Source organism: Vidua macroura, chromosome 12 (assembly GCF_024509145.1).
Source record: "Vidua macroura isolate BioBank_ID:100142 chromosome 12, ASM2450914v1, whole genome shotgun sequence".
NCBI lineage: Eukaryota > Metazoa > Chordata > Aves > Passeriformes > Viduidae > Vidua > Vidua macroura.
Window position 1 is genome coordinate 9,050,999 of NC_071582.1, and position 22,085 is coordinate 9,073,083.

The following is a 22,085-nucleotide window of genomic DNA, read 5'->3' on the forward strand; positions in this document are numbered from 1 at the left end:
AATTTGTGTTTCAAACAACATTACAACACAAGCTATCAGGCTTACAAAAGTTTAACTATTTAAACATAAGGAAAATCAACAAAATCAATTCAGTGGGATAAACAGTTATTAACTATTAACAAGGACTCATATACAGTCTCAAAATAATGTACCATCTGACTCATCTTTCAAACAGGAATTATTTAATGGAATCAATAATTTCCCCACTCAAGAGCTTTCATGAATTCTTCTTCAGTAAAAGAAAGCATCCTGGCAGCTTCAATGTGCATCTAAAAAAAAAAGTGAGCAGAAGGTAAAATAGTGTGAATGACCAATACAAAATCCTGGCTAACTGGGATATTGTATGGGTTTTAATAAAACACAGAAATTCCTGAAAATCTGACAACTCTTGTGACTTCTGAAGAACATATGTAAGAAAACTGGTCCACATTCTTTCAAGCTGATCAATATACAATTTAACATTAAACCTATTACAAAGCAAATCTCATCCTACTCCTGATATTTAATGTCTTTGGGGAATTTTTCCATCTATCATTCTTCAGGCTCTGTCTGCTCTGTGCATCTGAACCTAACACACAAATATTACACAAATAGCCTAAATCAGGTTTTTCTAATTCATTCAACAAAAGGTGTGTTTGAAGCAGACTTGAAGTCCTTCCATTGATTGTGAATACTGAGCACATGTGAGCTTCAGCTGCCCTTCCCCAGTGCCTTCTGCCAGAAGCTGCAAGGGGCAGGGTTAGCCCCAGTCTCCTCCATGTTCCTCCAGTCACAGTCTCTTCAGAAAGGAGAACTCACAGCATCCTTCTTCTGTGAGTAACACTTTCTGTGAGAAAAGGTAAGTGGCTTCCTCTCCTACCTGCAGTTCTGATACAGCATTTGCAAGTGCTTAAAAATGTATTTAATGCAGTTTGTGACATTTGTCTGAGACCATGGGTTTGGTTCCCAGTCAAACAGAAATGCTGCTCTGTGACACCCATCTCAGTAAATTCAGGTTCCAGAGGACAACGAGCTATCTCATCTGGAAGAACATATTTTGAGTGAATGCTGTGTAGTTTTCATTCTCAAAATTGCAGAGCTAGAAGGGCCAGCCAAAGGCTAAGCTAGTACAATTTCTTTTAGGTGAATCCCCAAGATCTCCTCTGCATCCTGTTACTGCCAGAAAAATTCTCTTGCACTGGAAATACATAAGCAGCCCCACTTCCTCTTGTTCCACTTACCTGTCCTCCTTTGCCCTGTGTTGGGGAGGTATTCCAGATTCAAGAGTGTAGTTTCATATTGCAACTCCCAGTTCTTAGGATCAGGGTGCATAATACACACACTTAAGTTGCCACTTCATACAGAACTATTCTTCCTCTTGGGGCTCAACAGCTTCAAAAGTGTTTACTGAATGTCTGGTGATCACTAAGTACTCAAAGGGTAAATAAAATGTTCTACTTTCTTATCTCTAAGGCTGGCCCTTCTTAAAGGGGGTTCTGCTCAACAAGCCACCATACATTGCTTGCTTTAGCTGTCTTACAGCTTTGGCTTGAGAGTGCAAGAAGTGCATTGACTCCATCCCAAAATGAATCCCATAAGATTCAGCAGAGTAAGCAATTGGAGGTGGTCCACTCTGTGGTGTTAAGGTCCTGTCCAGCCCATAGCTGTACATGTCTCATGCAGCCTCAGAAGGAAAACTGATGGAAATGACTGAACACATCCCAAGTATTTTAAGTGAAAACTGTGATGGAACTAGTAAGTGGAAAATCATTTTATTTGGGCAATATTTCTCAGTATACAGTCCTCTCATTTTAATTTCCTTCCATGTAAACTCACAGTTCTCAGGATTACTTTACTGGACAATGCATTTAGCTAGAGGTTGTTAACTGAAATACACCCATAGTCTGTGCCTTACCTTTTGTCTCTTCAAAATATCAATTAACTTTAACTGCTTTTTAAAACCTGTAATTAGCTCTCCTTTTTGTTTCTGCAGTTTCTTGTTTTCTGCTTTTAATTCTTCAATCATTTTGAGTTCTTGGTTAGTTACATCCTACCAAGGGAAGAAAAGGAGAAACGTATTAATTATGAAAATGGTGCTTTAACCAATGAAACCTGGCATTACATAAGAAAACGACAAACAGTAGCCACACATGACACTTCTGAAAAGAAACAGGACTAATCAAAATACTCCCACATTAAATCTTAAAAAAGAAAAGAAAATCTTGGCAATAAGAGCTGTGGTTTGCCTTTGTATGTGTTAGGTGTGTATGTGTACTTCTCCCTCCTTCTAAACATGTCTCATTTTCACACAAATGAGGAAAATCAGAAAGGCTTTAACATCATTCTGTACATTTCTTCTTCCTGCAGAGGTTGCAGTAGTATCCTCTAAGTTAACGTATTGAGGTGTTTTGTGACTTGCTCCAAGATAATTTTGGGGCTGCCTGTAAGAGATACAAAGCTTCCAAAGCCCAAAGCTTTTTGTCTCATTTTAGCATTACTGAGTGATTACAGACTGGAAATTGCTTTTCTAAGCCATAGTACCTTGTTGCTTTGCTTCAGTTTATTCAGCTCTACTTTATACTTCTCCACTTCTTCCAAGGCCCTGTTTAAACGAACCTCTGTTGCACTCTGAGTGGCTGCAGCCTGCTTTTGGGCACGCTTTCGACTCTCCAATTCCTATTTAAAAAGCAGAGGACAAACCCAGTAAAAACATCATGAATAATGGTGTTCTAATGAATCCTGTATCAACAGCACACAAAAAGGCTCACCCTTGAAAGCTGAAGAGTCTGTGAATTTCTTTTGCCTGTAATAGAATCTATCTCAGAGACAATTCTACCATTAGAACAACCCCTTCTCCTTTGAAATCTTGAAAAAGGATCTTTCTCATCTTTTTTTTTTTAAGCTTCTCTTGGGGTAAATTGTGAAGCTGGTCATATAAGACTGAAAAACCTTGTATGATCAGTCAGAAAAAGAGAAAAAAGTATCACTATGTCCACTCTGTGACAGACTTTGGAATGGTGACTCACGTTCCCTGCTGCTTCTTCCCACCCACTCCTTTCACCTCTTTGCCCTAGAGATGACTACATGCAATTACCACCAAGAAGTTAAAGCAGCCTACTGTGGATGGCTGAGGGTAGTAACTATTTCATCTGGCAGAAAATAGTTCATTGGGTGTTATGGCACCAATCAAAGCAGTTGTCTCTTGACTCTGCTGACAGTATTTCATAGTGCTCTAAGTGGGGAAATGAGAGAAAGAAACCAACTTGAGGAACAGAATAATAAGACTAAAGATCAGGGAATATAGATAACATACAAAGTAAAAGAAATTAACAACTCTGGCAAGAAAGAGCACATCTTGTGTTTTATGAAAAAGAAACTGACTTTTTCTTTAAAGTATCAAATTTTTAGTAATGGGCACAGGAAGTTTCTTTTAACCAAATCAAGGTCGAGAGGGGGCTTACTGATAATGAGGTGGCCCTCAGACTGCCTCGTTTCTGAGCAACTGTTCTATTTTCTTAAGTCTGCACCTGTTCTGTGGTGGTTACTCAAGACTTCCACATCATTTATCCAAGAAATACTTTTTGTCTTGTATCAAGATGATGGAGTTGTGAATGAAGTCTATTACATCTTTTGTGCTGTGTATTTTATTCTGCATTAATATGAAAAGCTTTGGAATAGTCTTTCAAGCATTTAATGACCAAAAAAAATAGTCTACATGCAATGCAAATTACTTATCAGCTAATCAGATCATTTAATGAAAGACTTCTAAGAATTCTTTTAGGGATTTTTGACATTTACTGTCATACTTAATACCTTATCAAGGACTTTTTTCCAAGTCATCTAGTGAGGGTATATCATTAAATATATTAGACTCCAAGTTTTTAATCTTAAAAATGCCTGAAATAAATGTTTTATTTTGTAACTAGGCAAGGTTTCTGCCATTTCTTCAATACTTTAAGTCAAAGCTGGATTAGTTTTCTCATATAATATTTCGCTAAGAGGGGGGAGGATAAACTACTGTGTTTTAAAATTGTATCCCATTTCAGTTTCTGGATTTTCCCCACTGTTCTGCCATGGCTGAAGCACTTGAGTATCAGCAGGGGCTGTGATGGCCCACAGTAACCCTCACCAGGCTTTCTGTCCTCCCAGCAGCAGTGCAGGCAGCACTGTGATCTTTAAGAAGCTCCGCAACACCTCCCCAAAAAACAGTTTTGAGAGAAGGTGTATTTAACATCAAGCCTTTCTTCAAGGCAAGTGATAACCCCCTGCACAAAAGCTTAAAAAGAGTAAGTACAACTTTAGTATTTCCCAGACCACTATCTAACATTAGAGCTTGGCTGAGCAAGTGAGAGAACACAAAGAAAGGAATGTTCTTGTAGACCACTGGTGAAAAAGAGATGAGAGAGGTCACAGCATTTATGAGATCAACTAGATAGAAAAAAATTGGAATGCTGGAAAGAAAAAGATGGAAATTTCAGGGAGCATCAGAATTCAGTTACTGCCTTAGGTAGGTGCTGCAGCAGTAATGTTTACAGAGACTGAACACCAAAAGAAGAAAATCTAAAAATAATGAAGTAGTTTCAGGTAAATTGTGAAAAGCAGGTGAGAATCTTTGCCTAGGCACATACAAAAAGTACCTGGGGGATTAATGAATTTAAAAAACTTGATAATCGAAGGAGTTTGGAGACGCATGTATCACATCTTAGGTCTACCATCATCTACATTGCAACAACAGAAAAAGCAAAAAAAGCCCCAAAAGCAGAGGTTACATTTGTGCTCTCAGCTATACAGAAAACCTTCTCTAGACTGAAAGAGTCATGAGAGTTCAGCAGCACAGTAGCACCACTTCAAGCCTGTGTTCACAGGAAATTGCTTTTAAACATGGCTAGAATTGATCTACGCACATTAATTAAATAGGGTTGAATAATACTTCATACCTAAAATATAGAGCAGTTTTTAGACTTCTAAATCCACTGGAGATTTAAGCAGTTACTGCAAAATTATTTTTACATGCATGGTTTTTGCAGTTAGATAATTTATTATGGCAGAAAAAATATGTAAAATATGTAAAATAACTTCGGAATTCCATTACATATACCTGCTTTTTTTGCTTAGTATGTTAAAGGGTTACCACTGTTTTTCATGACCATGACTGATTGGCAACCTTGACGAGTTTTAGAAAACACATCTATGAGGAACAATTGAAGCAACTGAGGATGGTAAATCCAAAGCAAAGACCAGTGAGGGAAGTGACCATATTCTGGCTATGGTGCCTGTACAGGGGAAGTGAATAAACCTTTCATCCCATTTCCTAAATACTTTCTAATTGTGACTGTGTGCAAGAAAGTGGTGGAAACTGCAACTTCAGAAGGCTGTAAGTACAAGTTAAACAAACTTATGTGCTGGATGGTTTGAGTATAATTTGTCTGTCTTGCTTTAAGAGAAGGAACTAAATGACTGTAAATCTCTAGGCCCTATTGACTGTGAGCTGATGAGTAGCATAAACACTAGTACTGAATATTTTTCCTCACAGAATCACAATCAGTTTAAGGGAATTTAAAACCTCCAAGTATCTGCACAAAAACCACAAAGACAATGTTAGTTTTAAAATGCCAGAACTATGAAACATTAAGATACAAGCATGCCCACATAAATCCATACTATGATTTAATGGAAGTATGAGCCTTTGATGGGCTGTGTTCTGTTTTCCCCGATTTTTAAACTGAAACATTCTTCTGGTTGTATTACAAGTACTACCCAACACTGTATGTATTGTATGGTTTTGAAGTCAACCTCTCTAGCTCTGAGTAATTAAAGAAAAACACATGCTGCCCTTAAGATTAAGTTGCAAACAAAGCAAGCTGTGTGTGCAGCCATCTGCTGCAGCAGGCACAGCACTGCTGTAGGACAGCAGCCACGCTCGCTTGGGCTCAGCCACACTGCAGGGCCTGCTTTTCCAACAGTCCATTTGCAACAACAAGCACATCCCTTCCTTTACCTGCAGAAGATGCTATTATAAGCTGCAGGTGCTTTAAAAAAAAAAAAAAAGTTCACTAGGTTCTATAGCTTACCATAGAATTTACAGAAGCAATTTTTAAAAAAATTATAATTAAAACCCAAAAAATGGAATTTCCTTGTACTTTTTAGGATTCATTTTTAAATTTGACAGCAGTTTCTGAAAAGGTAGTTTTGTCTCTTGTATGTCTTTTGCATAGGAATTTAATTTTAAAACACAGAAATATATGACTGTAAAAGCAGAAGAAAAACAGCAAAATGTAGTATTTCTTTCTTAAAAAAATTTAGGCCATTTAAAAATACAATTTATAAATTAACAGACATTGAAACACTAATGAGATCTTTAGGCATGGCTCTATCACTCCATCAGGGAACAGAGGATAATTTGATGTGGGTTTTTCCATTTTTTGAGATAAATAAGACTAATATCTGCAGTACCTTTTCTAGTGCAGTGACCTCTTGTTGTAACCCCTCAGTTTTTTTGTTTGCTTCTTGTGACAACATTTTGTACTTCTCAATCTGAGATTGCTGCAGGCTGATTGTTCGTTGCAGTCTTGAGTTTTCTTCTTCAGTATCTTTAAGCCGAGTTCCTAAATTCTGATTTTCATCGTCCTGTATGGCAGTAATTAGCAAAAGCCCCCAACTAAATTATTGCAAGGAAGCAGGAGGGTAATGTAGTAATAATGTCTTGTAAATAAAAGGCAGTAAGAATATATGTGCTGTAGATTTAGAAATAGCAACAAGTACGACTAAGGAAACAAAACATCATTTTACCAAGATAATACTTTGAAAACCAATAACACTCTTCTCATTTAATATTCTACAGTCTTTTACTTGAAATTGTCTTGTAGCAGTATGTAAAAAAATTCTCATAGCTCAAAGGTTTTGAAAATCAAAATGTTATGGAATTATATGAATAACAGTGGTACATAGATATTTTGTGACGTTTTTTGTGAAAATAGCTAAATGCACGTATTAGGAAAAGTTATGGGAAAAAGAGGAGAATATAATTACTGATAAACCACTCCATTATGTTTCAGGAGATTATCTGGTTTTGACTTAAAAGAAAGCTAATGATCCAGGATACATCAAGTATTCAAATTTAAGATTCTCTTAACATGAAGTGAGTCCCGTCTTAGATTCATGACCTACTGGCAATTACATCCCACATTAAGCATTATCATTCAAGGCATTTTTCTTTTATAACCTTTCAAACATTGTAAGTGAATGCTAATGTAGATTATTTCAGAGACACATTATGCCCTGCTTTTCGTTAAGCAAAAGAAACCAAGGCACTTACAAAAAACAAAAATGGAATTTCTGTGAAGAAAGTCTCTCTCTGCTGTTCTCTCAGTCCCTTGGAATACAAGCTTCCCACCTGGGAAATCTGTATGCTTTATCCTAAGCATCTCATGATTTCAGGCACCTCAGAAACTCTCACCTCTTTAAACAGATTTACTGCTTCCTTAGAACTATTGGACTGGGAATTGGAACCAAACCCAGAATCTGTCTCAAGGCTTTGCCAAAATGAAATCTTTGTGACCCTCTAAATGTAATAAAGTTATTTTCACACCAGAGAAACTAGAACCCAAAATGATACATTTACATACAAAGTGCTAAGGGAGCAGGACAAGAATAAGTACAAGGCTGTCTTCGGTCATCTGCTACAGTAACTGAATTCTGTAGTGATTTTGGCATGGAATGATGAAGTACAATAGCGACTGACAAAATTATATTTGATTTGAAAATGTCTTTAAAACCTAATGTACCAACTTCCTTCTGCTCACAGCATAGAAGTACTGAAATGCAGAAGAACCCGTGTTGATAAAAATAAAGTACAGATATAAAATATCAAAATCTAATTACTTCTAAAGATTTTGTTCATGTACTTATCTCAAAAAACTAATTTACTATCATTCTGCTCCTTAACACTAACTTAAAAGCTTGTAAGAAAATATATAGGTGTTTTGCTAGATGTTCTTTATGTCATCATCACTTTTGGGGCTGGGGAATAGGTGGAAAAAAGCATTCTGAAGTTAAGAGACCACAACTAAAAATAGTCCAGTTATGTAAAATGGAAAGTTAGTTCAAAAAGCTTGCTTGATTACAAATACATGAATAAGAAGTGATCCCTCTGGCAGACAGATATGAACTACTTAAGTTTTTACAGTTCAAGAGCTGTTTGAGCATCAGTTTAAAATATACTGCCAGGCAGTGCAGATCATAAAACTCACTTGTACATTCTAACAGTGAAATATCAGTGTAGCGTCACAATGCCTTAAGTTCAGGCTGATCTGCCCAGGTGTATATATATATATGTGTGTGTGTGTGTGTATATACATATACAAACATACATATATATATATATATATATAAAATATACTATATCTATATTTAAATACTGTCCTCTGCATCAATTGTACTCTTTAGAACAGAGAAAGCCTGATTTCTGTTTTGATTACAATATTCCACTTAGAATGGAAGCACTTTCTACACTTTGATCCACTGACCATACCGAAAGCACCTGACTGTATTTCTCACGATTTTCTATTTCTCAAGCTGGTCTATTTCTCATTCTACCCTAAACATCCATCTCATGCCAGCAGGCAGCTCTGGACACCCCTCCCCTTCTCTCTGTACTCCACAATCTGCATTTCACCATTGCTGTTTCTTCCTCCTTTTTCTCAGGTTCTGCTCTCCTTCCCAGCAGGAAGGAGATGGTTTGATACTTTGCAGAACCACAGTGGCCCTACAGGTGGGGCATGTCTTCGTTCCCAGTGGTTCTCTCCTGCCCAAAATTATTTTCCATTAAGTGCATTTTGAAAGCTTTTAGCCCAAAATCACACTTATACAGAAATTACCACCCCTGACTCTAAATTCGTACAGTATTTAAAAAAAAAAGAACTTTACCTTTTAATACTTGAAACAGAAAAGCTGAGAGAATTCTGTTTTGGGATTGTTTTTTAAAGAGGAACCTATTCCATTTCTAGATTAAAAAATTAATCCCTTACCTTTTTCCTGCATTCAAACACTATATTTGCCAGGTCTTCCTGCATCACACGTAACTTTGCCTTAAGAAATCTGATTTGAGCTTCTGTGAACATAAAAAGTTACATTTAATATACACGAGTACTCGTTATTCAATGAAGACAAGAACCAAAACTAATGCAAGAACTCACTTTCATCATCTTACATTTAAAACCACATGACATTGTTTATAATTATTGAAGAGAAATAGGCAAATAAAAACTCAGATTTCTAGAAAAGTGTTTGCATGTTTCTCATTCTTAGGCAAAGCTTTGTATAGATTTTTTTTTTCCTTTTAATGACTGAACTTGACATCTTTAAATTGTAAAAGACTCACAATGCTCAACATTGAAACTTACTGAAAACTTGCATCATACCATGCTGTACATGGCAGCACTTCTTGAATTTGAAGTCAACAAAACTAGGGCATGTCTACATTGCAATCCAGCTGGAGCTAAAACTTCTGTAGTTACAGCCAAAGTAATTTTAACCTGTGCACAACAAGGAATTTGATGTAGGCTTCAAACCCCTCCTAACAGGTAAATATCCCTCCCACACAGTACTCTGTGCTTTTTAAAAGTACACTGCTAACATTCTTCAACTAATAGTTTAAAATTAAATCCATGTAATCAGATGTTTTTTTCCAAAAGAAATACTGTTTTGCTCTTGGACAGCTAAGAAATGGACTGACAAAACAAGCTGTGTAGGAACAGTCTGTTCTCATACTTCCTATTCCCCAGATCATTCACAAGGAACTTCCTCTGGACTTCCACAAGCATCAAGCATGCAAACAGCCTGAGGATCAAGCTGACAGGAGAAACCATTATTCCCAGTAGTTACAAGAGGAAAAGAATAATATGAAGGATAAGGACCTAGAGCTAAGAGTGGAGAAATGGATGGGTACATGTGTTCATTTGCTGTAACAAGAATTTGTTTAATTTCAGCCACCTTCCTTCATTGATTGCAGCTTAAGCTCTAACTCTGAAGAGGCCAATAAAAAGTACAGTTTAGGAAAACACCATGAAAAAATAAGATACAGGCTGACTTTTATTTCTCCTGTTATATCCTTGCTAGCTTCTGGTAATTAGTGGCTATCAAGATAGAGACCATAGTGAAACCTTCATGTTTAATCCCCTTTCAGGTACTTCTGTACTATTAAGTTATTTGATTTTCTTCATGAAACATATTGTAGTTTGGCATTTACCACATCCTGTGGCAATGAGCTGGCTAACTTAATTATGCTTTATGTGAAGGAGAAACATTTTGTGTAGCTTACTTTAAGTCCAATTTAATGTGGCATTTACTAGTGTTTTCATTAGAGAAAGCCAGCTTTCCCTTTACCATTACTGTTTTCATTAAAGAACTTTCATATTGCCTTTAATTGTCTTCAAACTGAAGATTCAAATTCCAGCTCTTCTACACTTCTCATTGCACTGTACACTCTGAACATGTATTTTTGCTAGTTCTACATCCTATTTGAGATGGGATGGACAGAACTGTACCATTCTCAAGATGGGCTAGCATCAATTATATAATAGCATAATGGTAACAGTACAATATTCTGTTTTCTGCTATCTTCTGAAGGATTTCTAAAAATTCATTGCCTTTTCCACTGTGAACAGGCAGTAAGTTTATGCTTTTGGAGATTATTTAGTTATCACTAATTAAGGTAAGTCCAGCTCAGTAGTAGGTGTGACTGGAGTTGTGTAGTAGGCGGGATTGGAAAGTTGTGTTTTCTGTCAGTGTTACTCTGCACTCTTTAATACAGAATGTAAACTTGTGCTCCCCCACCTCACTCAGTACTATGAGATTCTTTTGCAATACTTCATCAGTTTTAATTACCCTAAAATCATTGTTACATAGACAAATTTCTTTACCACCTATCAATGTAAGCTCCGTGACAGATTCCTCTAGGGCTATACCACTGCCTGTAAAAACTGGATCTTTTTACCATTTTGTTTCCTCTTTTACCCAGCTATTAGTCCACAGACAGCTTCTGTCTTATTCAGCTGTGTGTCATTAAGAGCACTTAGCAGTAAATCCTGTGAAAATTCAAGTGCACAACTAGAATCAGATCAGTCTTGGGAGGTGCCCATGATCCAAATAATCTGAATTCTGACAAGGGGTAAAGATAATTAAACAATTAGCTTCCTAACTGGTCAATTTTAATCACCTGATGAGGCTGATAAGGGGGAGTATCACTTCATAGGATCGTCTTAGGTTATAAAGTAACCAATGATTTAGGGACTAGTAAACAAGCAAAGGACATTGGAGAGACTCTGATACCCTACAAGAAAGCACAGATTTCTTGAATTCTTGAGATAAGATGAAGACTAACATGAAGTGCAACAATATATTCAAGTATTTTATTCCTATGTGTAAGTGTATATTAGATAAAAATAGAGCTTCATGTTCAGCCTTCTCTAGGTCTGTGTGCTTCTATCATTGCTGGTTACTGCAGACTTGAATTATAAACCCCCCAAAACAGTCCCAGACTAAAATAATGTTTAAGCTACTGTGTTAGCAGCACTGTGGTAACCTGTGATCATAAAATAAAGACAGGGAAACCAATTCCAGGAAGAGTGCTGCAAGAAGCTCAAGGCAAGGACAGTACTATGGAACCTTATCAGCACATTGGCCTGAATAGCTGGGCACAGGCCTAAGGAATCCATTACAAAGATTCCCACTGAGCCCTCTCTGTAACAGGGCCTGCTTAGTACCTGTGCCTGCTTCCTTGTGAACACCCTAACTGTTCTGAGAGTCTGACACGGCTGGAATGCTCTGAAATAGCTTATTTACCACATTAAGGAGGCATTCAGCGTGTTCAAAACAGTCAATATCAAATTCAAAATGCAAAAATCAATTCAGAGGATTTTTATTTCATCATTAAAGTTACAGAAACAGTCCTCAATACTGCAATACATGCCCTTGGTCCCTGATTACAAGGCACCAGTAATAACTCTTCTTGAGCTGCCTTGAATTGATTTGGTAGAAGTTTCCAATGCAAGCCAAAGCAATTTCTTTTTGGTTCAGGAAGAAAACTATAAAAAAGTTATCTGAGGATCTGTTATGGGAGACTTGGTAACAGAAGATGTGCATAGAATTACATGAGGTTAGAAACCAAGCTATTTCTGTGTTGGCATGCTTGTTGACATCAAGCTGTTAGAGTAAAAGGCACTTCCAGCTACTGCAGCGAATCTCTGACTTCATGCTCACTTTAGCATTGTAAGGAACTACACCAACTCACTTTTATCACATCAGAGCCAAAAGGACAGATGTGTGTCATGCCTTTAGCCTTGCTGGCAAATGTTGCAATCCCTTCCCTGTTCTGTTTCTAGGACAGACATAAACACACCATTTGGAGTGGGAAAATATCTGGAGGATTCTAATTCAAGCACTGCAGCTGAAACATTACCTTGTTTCAGCCACTTGCTGAGCACTGGTCTGAGGAAAGGCTTTTGCCTCCAAAGGCAGAATCTGTGCAAAGACTGAAGCTCGTATTTTTGAAGCTTAGCATCCTGTACTTCTGTTTCCCCAGTGAAATGAATCAAATGTTATGTACTTACTCAACATATGTAACCATCCAAATACTTTCCTACAGAGGTGGAAAAGAAGATAAAAAATCACTTTTCCACATAATCAATCATAGGTGACCTGATCTTCCTCTAGGACTATGTAAAGAGGGAAAAACCTTCTTTCCCTTTTCCTTTAGTTTAAGGGCTATAGAATTTTCTCTGTAATTTTTAGAGAAACTAATTTTTTCTCTCCCCAGGAAAACCCATTTCTAACAGTCATGAAGCAAGAATAAATGTACTAACCATGGAAGGAAACTTACCTGCTCCCATTTCATTTCCAACCCTTGGAATAATATCATCATCTTGACAGTCTGGTAAGACTCCTTTCTTTAGTTTTTCTTCAACTTTGCTAATTGTTTTTGTTAAAGAAAAACCTATGCAATCTTCCAGTACTGCAACACCATCAGCACTTTGTACTTCCATGTTTCTTATTTTTGAACTAAAAAAAAATGAAAACCCTAGATTTTAAATGTATTATACATTATATTTTTGTAAAATATGTTTAGTATTTGCTATTTTTAAGAGTGTACAGTTATTCACCTGCATTTAATGCAATTTCATTACCTGCATTCATATGAAAGATGCATCAATGGCAATTTCTCATTTGCTTTCTGTAAGATACCTTTACCATATTCCACAAAAATAATTACAAGATTTTACATACTATAATGTAGAAGGCAGAGAAACCACTACCATTTTCAACTGAAAAGATTCTGGCATGGTCTTCTCATCTAACAAATCCATAACTAAATCAGAGTAAAGCACAGAAAGAGAAGAATGTTCTATTGGCTTTGGCTACTGTCCTGGGGTGATCCTTTATCCTCTGTTGTAATTTCTGCTCTTTCCACTCCCTGCCACATTATTTTGTAGAACTCTGTTGCCCCTGGCTGTACTCCTACCTTACGACAGTTTCTGCATCATTATTCAGCCTAGGAAACTTCACTGATCCTAGAAGTTGCATATCAACATTTTCATAAAACCAAAATGCAGGGTAACACATCACCTACACAGGGTATCTCCTCAGCTTTCTCCTATAGAAAGGTGATCTCAGTTAAAACAGGATCTGAAACTCCTAAGTTCTTATTCCAACATATCCTCATTCCAGCCTCCAAACTCCTCCTAGCTAACTTTCTCCCACAACTTTTGGGTTCCCCCACAGGCTCTGTATCAGCACAATTCTACTTCCAAACCTCATGACGGGGTGCCAGCATGACAACCTCCCCTGAACTGCCCAAGGGAGGTCTGAAGAGTCTCCCCAGGGATTTCCAACTCCTGTAAGACGGCCTCAGCCTGTCAGTTCCATGTCCTGCCACCTTGCAGACAATCTTCATCCTATTTTGGTATTATGCCATTATTTATGGCAGTTTTAATTTGCTCCCAGGTTCTTATGGATTTTTTTACTCTTCTCTTCTTGTCCAGATCTCCATTATTTGGTTTTACAACCTTAATTTGCTACCTCCAGAGCAGAAGCTTCTCAGGTGGGAGCCCCTGGAAGCTGTGTTGCATTACTGAGCCCCTTATCCTGTGAGCCCAACATTCACTACAACAGAGGAGGCCCTGCAAGGCCTCATGTTCCCTAGCACCAGTCTGGTGACAAATCAGGCTGTAGCACTCAAGTGTGCTGGCCCACGTTGCCTTAGGTGCTCCATTTTTGCTCACTGGACCTCCTTTCACTGAAGGAGTTTACAGAATTCAGCCGTCAGCCTTGAGAAGTGCTGAAGCAGAAAGCAACTGTTTCTTTGCTGCAACATTAATCACATATGTTCACTGATAGTTTTTGGTGCAAGTAAACAGAGATAGCCACCTGGTGGAGCTGATTGAGGAAGTTTGATACATTTATTTGTATAAATATAAAAGCATACATCCATAAAATAACTTGATAGATAAAAATAGCAGCTAAAAGATTTCATGACAAACCAAATGAGATGTTTGATATACCTTGAAGTTGCTCTTTTTCCCTTACTTGCAGAGTATGGTCTGTTCTGAGCTGTGGGCACAGAAGGAAATTTCTTCTTGTTTTCTACCTAAAAGTTTTTTCAAAAATTACTGGGTTATTATTATTATTGAAATACTTTTTTTCTAGTTTTTTCATGGGTATTTTTTTCTTCTTAGAAGAAATAGCATATATCTATACTCAAGGAAGTTTTCAAGGAATGCTTTTCAAATTTTCAAAATGACTTCTCAATTTTATTTGCAGTCATCTTTAGCTTGCAACTTTTATGTCTCTACACCCTAACTGTAATACACCCAATAGTCATTGGCTCATGGGAATTTTTCCACACATTATAAATCTATGCACAAGCAAGGCTCTGAGCTTTTATCAAGGTATTAATTACTGGACTGTTATCATAACTTCAAAAATATGGTATTTTATGCATTATTTTAATCTTCTAAGGTCCCCATCGAAGGAAGATTTAACAATATTTCTGTTACTTTCACACAAATATTCTTTAAAAATTAGAGGATTTTCTACTGTATTCTGATAAATAACTGCAGATGGTATTTTAGAAGCTTCAGCTTACCTCATAAAAGTTTCAATACAGTTGTAGTTAGAGACTATTGAGATTATTCTTAATCTCATTTTTCCATTATATTTTCTAAATTCAGTTACTCTGACTACTTGTTTATTATCTAGACATTATTAGAAGACAGTAGTACTGCCTTTAGTATTATACAGGTGAGGGAGGGAAGAGAGCAAGAAACGAATTATGTTCTTGTATTTTTTACTTGGAATTCTAAATGTGATGTTCAAAACACTACACATTTCTCTCAATGCTGAAGGGAAAACAGAATAAAAAATTAAACAAAAATTAAACATTATGTAAGTCTACCTGACCACCAGTGCTGAGGAGCACTGAGGAGCTCTGCTAACACTGTCCCTGTAGCATTGCTTTGGACATCACTTCCCTTTGGCTTGGCACCCATGTAAGTCCCCAGTGTAGCCTCAAAACCACAAGTCATTATATTTTTTAAATTATGCTAGAAAATAATTCAACCAGAACAGTTTTGGTACCTTTGCAAGTGAGTGTGTAAGAGATGAAACTTCGGGACAGAGTGGATCTCTGCATTAAAAAAAAAGTAAAAATTCACTGATCTATAATAATAGAAACACTTTGCAGTTAAAATACAACCTCCCCTGTCAGAATCAGGAGAATAACATTTTATAGGTCTAGAATAACAATATAGCTAAGGTGGAAACATATACTAAGTTCAAGCATAAATTCAGTGTCATTCACAATCCGTCCAGTCTACTTCATTTGCAACACAAATCACCTGGTGAGTCTATGATATCTAATACAACAGTACTCATGTATCAGAATCCTGATCTTGTCTCTTGGAATTCAGGCTACTGGCTTGTTAGATCAGTAACTCCCTGTAGCAGGGAGTACTCAGCCAAGAAGCAGAGTTAGAGCTTTCCCAGGACAATCCAGAACCAAAGACTGCCAGCAGCTCACTGGGTAACACCTACGTGGCATAAAGCCCCTGAACTCACACAAACAAAGTGAAGATACAACCAGTGTCCCCTACATCCTCCACCTGTCCTAGCAGGATCAGACTGACTGTTCTCAGGTCAATTGACAGGGACTGTCAGAGGAATATGAGGTGGAGCAATTTATAAATTAAGCCTCATAGAATTTTCTCTGAAATAAGTATTATAAATATGGTATCTATTTTACAGACAGGGAATAAAACCAAGAATTTAAAAAAAAAATCAGCTTTCTTATCTGCTTATTTGACTGAAAATTATGCTTCTTAGTAAGTGAATTTCAGGTTAAATTATTATTTTTCAAGTCTATTGAAATTAAGCAGAAAGTTTTAGCATGCTGTGTAGTATTCAGGTCAAATTCCTTGTCAGATAGATATACAGATATGTAGATATAATTTTGCTTTCAAAATGAATTATGTGAATGTATACTATTACAATGAAAGGCTATTTTTAAACTACCCTTTATAAATTTTTTACTTCAATTAAAATGCTGGCTTATAAAATATTTTGAATAGAATTTAAATTTCTGGCTCATCAAGTCACTTAATTTTTTTGCCAGGCTGATTTGAGCAAATGTTTAGATCTTGCCTTTAAAAATTTCATAGACGTTCATCAACAAGAATTATCTGCACAAAGCTCCGTATTTTATTAATCCAAAAAATCCCAACAACAATAAAAAAAAACCAACACAAAAAACGACCTGGAGAAATCATCTGTGTGTGGCTGGCAACAGACTTCAAGAATAGGATGATTAGTTTTTGTCTATTTACCCTAGTTTCCTCAAGCTTTCTCCCTATTGGCTAGCTCTAGGAGCATGCAGAAGGTGAGGATTTGCTGCCACAGAAATAGCAGTTATATGTTATTCTGAAAAACATTAAAATGCAACACGCTCTATACTCAAGAAAACAATTGTATTCTTTCCCTCAATAGAATAATTTGTTCCTACTGTATCTGTTGTCTTAGGGCCGCCTTAAAAAAAAACCCAAACACCAACAAAGCAAAACAAAAACCCAGCCTTACTGTATCTCTCAAATTCTCCTAATGGTTCTTCCCTGGTGCCCACCCATGGCAGCCCATTTTGCAAGGCCCCTGTGCAGCTGCGTGGCTGCACGGTCGGTGAAAGGAGGCGCGCACACGAGCGCCCCGGCCCCGGCCCCGGCCCCGGCCCCGGCCCCGGCCCCGGCCCCGGCGCTGCCCATGCGCGGCCCTGCCCAGCGCCGCCAGCCGGGCCGCGGCTGGAGAGGGAAAGTGTAAACAACAGCTCCTTGCCGTGCGCTCTCACCCGAGCGGGTTTGTTGCTAAGTCAGTCAGATTTCCCTGCAGACAACATGCTGCAAGAACTCCAGAACAAGTTCATTTAAAAAATACGTTGACTTGGAGAGTGACTTAAATATTTGTTGTCTTTTTTCTACTTTGCTTTCTCATTTGTTTTTTCCTTTCAACTTGTAATTTTTTCCCCTCGATACCACCTCTTTCTTTGCTTCAGTTCTTCCCTTCTTTGCAGTTGCTCTAGCGTTCATTCTCGTTAAAGGAATCAACAGAAAATTTAACGAGATACTTCAAAAATATCTCAAGTGCTTCCTTGAGATTTAAGGCCTATCTGCTTGCACAATTTAGAAAGAAAAGAATTTTTAATTAAATACTAAATACGTCAAACTAATCTAATTGAATGGCCTCGATGTTCACTCATGGATAATCAGTGTGCCTAATTCCTAGCACACATTTCTAATTTTTTTCACTACAGCATGGGATTTCCAGTCTTCTCTCATGTAAATGTTTACCAGAACACTGTTTACCAGACTGTGGTTGTTTAAGGTTTTTTAATTTATGTTGGTAATTGGTAGGTCAGCTGATACTCTTGACATGCTAATTGCCCTTTTTGTTTCTTTTTTTTTTAATTCTTCCAACACTTCAATTTATTTCTAATGTGTACCATCAAAGCTAATAATTCTCTTTGTGGGGCTGAATCTTCCAATCACATTACTTGATAAAGCAGCCCTAAAACTCAACTCCAGTTTGAAGTTATTAAAAAATTCTCTGTCTAATGTTCAAAATCCATCTAACAGAACAGAAAACTAAAGTGAGATCCAGAATTTATTTAAAAAGCATGATTATACTGACTGATAACACATTAAGTTTCTTGCCCCTCACTCCCTCAGCTATGGCTTTAAAATAGGTCAGGAATCATTTTAATTGTAGTAGCAAACTTTTGCTGGTAGTTAGGCTTCTATCATAGAAGCTGACTTGCTGTCACATCTTTTTGTGTACTGAAAACCCCTTTTACTTTCAGAAAAACTCCATGTCTTTGCTTCTATTCTACACAAAAGTAACGATTTGATCATTTTTATCATATACATTTTTTCATATACTCTATTTGAAAAGTTTCCCAACTGCAGCTTAACATTTGAATTTTTTTGTTGTCTGTTCTTGTATCTTTCTTATCCAGATTAGTGGCATCATAAATTTAGGAACCTACAGATCAGATCCTTGATAAACTGTGCATTAGTCTATCTTAAATTCAGCCATTTCCCACACTACCAATACACAAACCCTTGAACAACTAAGGAAATAATAATGGCCCTGAATGACTAAGGGAATACAGCCATGTCCCCCTCGGGAGCTGAGGGGTTTGGACACTCAGGCTGTGATCATCCAGGCCGAAGGCGTGCGGGCCCAGCACTGTAATGGTATGCACATTCCAGAGGGTGGCAGCTCAGTGTTTGCCTGCCTTAGGGCTTTGTGTTTGTTTTCCTCAGGCATTTCCTGTCCCAGGGACATTTAGGCCAAGTTAAATGTGAACCGGTATTCCTTCACTTTGTCAGCTCAACTGTTAAAGACCATCCACTGTCTACTGTTTGGTATTGCAAAGAAACCTGTGACCTTACCTTGCTCTTTTACAAAGGTCAGCACTTCTTAATATCTTAGATAGAACATTCCAGCAAAATTAAGCCTTCCTTGAAATAACAAGGAACAACCCTTGCTTAGGATCACTTTTTTTTTTTAATAGGAGGAAAAAAATTAGACTCCACCAATGCAGTATACAGCAAAGATAGATAAAACAGAAGAATGATTAGGACACAAGGCATGCAGGATCAGTGTGAGGTTCCCCACCAATTATACACAGCAGTTTTAAAGCACATACCTCTGTCTGTCATCTTCAGGTAACTTACTCTGTACTGAAACGGGCTGAGATAGTATCTTCTGTTGGCTTTTCTTCATTAAAAAAAAAGAAAAAAAAAGTAGTTGATTTTGGGAGACTATGATCCATTATAGATGAATTACCTATTTGTAAATCACAAATCACAGTAACTACAGTCTACTATGGAAAATGGAAACTATAGTCTACTGTGGAAAAGAACTTGTGAAACACAGGAAAAGATGTCTAAAAATGAAAATGCCTTTGCTGTTTTGTTGTTAAATGTATATCTGTGCAATCTGGCAGTGCCATGTGGTATATTAAGTACCCTAAGAATATTTCATTTTCTGCTATATATAGAGAAGAAAAGAACAGTGGTTTTGTTGTTGCTGTTTTCTAAAGGGAAGAGACTAGATGCTATTTTGGCTGTTTCATCTGCTCCTGTTCAAATGCCAAGCATTTAGCCTCAGCTTGTCACTGCTCAAGAGAAGAATATGTTTTCACAGCCCATAAAATTGAAGTTTCAACAGTCAGAAAAGTGCATACAAGTACAGCTCTCCAGAATACTTAGTAATTTGCTTTTTAAGCCTTGTTTATTTGAATGAGTGTACTTATAATGAATATTTCTAATATGCAGAATAACTTCTCCAAACTGTTTTGGGTATAAACCATACCTGCTCCGTTCCCTTTTATTCATTTGTCCAACTTTCATATAAAGTCTTGACTCTATCTGGTACACAGCCACACCAATGTTAAATGATAATACTGATAATAAACATCAACTTTTTCTGTTTTGAGAAAGCTTCCTTCTTATTAAGTTCATGTTTTCTATTTATGTTGCTTATTCTTTGTATCTCTTGCAGCTTGAACAATGTAGATCATATCTCACTAGGAGGTTACTGTAACAGTATCTGGTTTTCAAATACTAATTTTTAGTATTTAAGGCATAAATACTAAGGCATAAAACTACCTACAGATACTTTTCTTAAACAACTAAACAAGTTTTTAATGTGGTTTTAGGTATGTATCTGCACAAATGCTGTAGGCAGGTGTGTGAATACCTACTGGATGAAATTACATAGAAATTATTTTTAATGTATTTTTAATACAAATTTACAACTTCGAAAAGAAATAAATTAAAGCTTACCTTGCATTTGAAAGCAACATGCTTTTAGTAGTCAAGGTCTAAATTTCTTTTGACGCTCAGCCCTGTATGCATGTGAATCCAGACTAAATTACCTAATAGTCTGCTACTCACCATTAGTTCTTCAGCCTGACGCACCAGTTTTTCTGTTTTGGCTTCTAATTCTGCATTCAGTCGCCTAAAAGAGTAAGAATTTTTTCTCACAGAATTTTTGAAAAATTTTAAAGGAATAAATGTCAGTGTGACAGTATTTTTGTCTGAACTAAGTGAAATTTTAATGATTCCTACAAAGGGATGATGAAATACACTTCAAGGTATTAAAAAAGTTATGTTTCAACAATTTCCTGTGTTCCAGCCAAATGAATAGTAATAGAATACATATGCCCATTAAACAGCACAGTTCAGACTGTAACTGTGAGAGCTGAAGGATGTCTTTGGTTTTGGACATGCCATTTCTTAATATACATTGTATGTCTTTATTTCCTAAAGGTTTTCCATGTTTAACACAGTCCTTCCTTTCAGTATGCCAAACAGCAGGGGTTGGGGAAGCACTCATGTAGGACTACATTTCTCATCACGTATTTAAAGATGTGTTGCCATATGGATGTACAGGTTAGAGTAGGGAGGTGTCCCTGCATGTTCTCATACAGCCCCTGGTGCGGCGACTGCCAGAGTTTGAGAGTGGCTCTCTGTGAGCCCTCACCATTCACCGGGGCTGGGCACTAACAGGGACAGGGCATCCATTTAAAACCTTTACAGCTTTTAAGCTGTTTTTAACAGGCTTAAGCTTTTATATAGTCATAATTTAGAACTAAAGTCAGTGTTCGAAGTGCAGAAGAACCTCAGGTTCGGGCCTAGAGTCTCTCTGAGGCGGCGGTGTCCAGGGGCGCTGGGCACTGTCCCGCGGCCCCGGGCAGCGCCATCCACCCTCTGCGGGGACGGGGCCGCGGCACCCGGGTCCAGGGGACCGGCCGTGCGCTGGTCCCAGCGGGGCAGGGCCTCCTTACTTGTACTGCTCTTCCTTGGCCAGCCACGCTCCGCTCAGCGCGCCGGGCCCCGCGAACGCCTGGGGGCTGCCGGCCGCTCTCTGCACCTGCGGGGAGGATGCGATAGTGAGCGGGGCGGGCCCGGCGCGGCCCCGCTGCCCCCAGCCCAGACCGAGCCGCCGCCTTACCCCGGGCAGGTCCCCGCCCCGCCGGGCCGCGCCGACCGCCGACATTTTGTCCGCGCCGAGGCCGCTGTGGCGTCGCCTTCACCCGGGCAACCGGCGGCCGCCCGCCCTCGCTCCCACCCTCCCTCCTTCCCTCTCTCCTCCCCTCCGTCCATGTCAGGGCCCCAGCGACAGCCGCGGGGACAGGCCCGTGCGCAGGGACCAGCTGGCACCCGGCGTGGCGCTGGGCTGCCAGGGGTTCAGGTGAGGGACAGGTGAAAAGGGCTGAGGGGCCATTACCATTGTTAGTCTAATAAGTATTTATTACAGCTCTTCTGACCTTGCTACACTTTGTCCTACCAGCCGTCCCTTCATTTCAGTTCATTAAACTCCTGTTTGCGGCATGACGGCAACTGTGCCACCCTCTGTACAGTTCTGTGGTGCTGCCGTCCCTCTGCATTTCCTATGCACACACTTTTGTGATTGTCGCCTGGTTTTAACCTTGTCCTCCACCACTTGTTTAAATCCCTCCATTATTTTTGTCCCTCACCCACACACAGTTTGAGTTTGCT

The 22,085-nt window shown here is 38.2% G+C and overlaps 1 protein-coding gene and 1 long non-coding RNA gene across 4 annotated transcripts; one reads left to right on the top strand and one right to left on the bottom strand.

Annotated features, from left to right (window-relative positions):
- Nucleotides 1-35: 35 nt before the first annotated feature.
- TEX9 (testis expressed 9) lies at nucleotides 36-21,639 on the bottom strand. 2 transcript variants are annotated; one of them, XM_053988048.1, is made up of 12 exons: nucleotides 21,538-21,639; nucleotides 21,371-21,456; nucleotides 20,478-20,541; nucleotides 19,226-19,296; nucleotides 15,610-15,658; nucleotides 14,535-14,620; nucleotides 12,857-13,035; nucleotides 9,006-9,088; nucleotides 6,433-6,606; nucleotides 2,521-2,655; nucleotides 1,895-2,029; nucleotides 36-269 (listed from the first exon to the last, which is right to left on the bottom strand). In XM_053988048.1, exons 1-12 carry the CDS (start codon nucleotides 21,580-21,582, stop codon nucleotides 192-194), a joined length of 1,185 nt encoding a protein of 394 aa, XP_053844023.1. In that variant the 5' UTR covers nucleotides 21,583-21,639; the 3' UTR covers nucleotides 36-191. The 2 variants fall into 2 exon arrangements, with proteins under 2 accessions (XP_053844023.1, XP_053844024.1); XM_053988049.1 differs by lacking the exon at nucleotides 2,521-2,655.
- On the top strand, nucleotides 9,222-19,965 carry LOC128813199 (uncharacterized). Of its 2 annotated transcripts, none has more exons than XR_008438951.1 (3): nucleotides 9,222-9,921; nucleotides 12,794-12,910; nucleotides 19,585-19,965. It is a non-coding gene; the product is annotated as an uncharacterized LOC128813199 (long non-coding RNA). The 2 variants fall into 2 exon arrangements; XR_008438952.1 differs by lacking the exon at nucleotides 19,585-19,965 and adding an exon at nucleotides 14,016-14,568.
- Nucleotides 21,640-22,085: the final 446 nt, after the last annotated feature.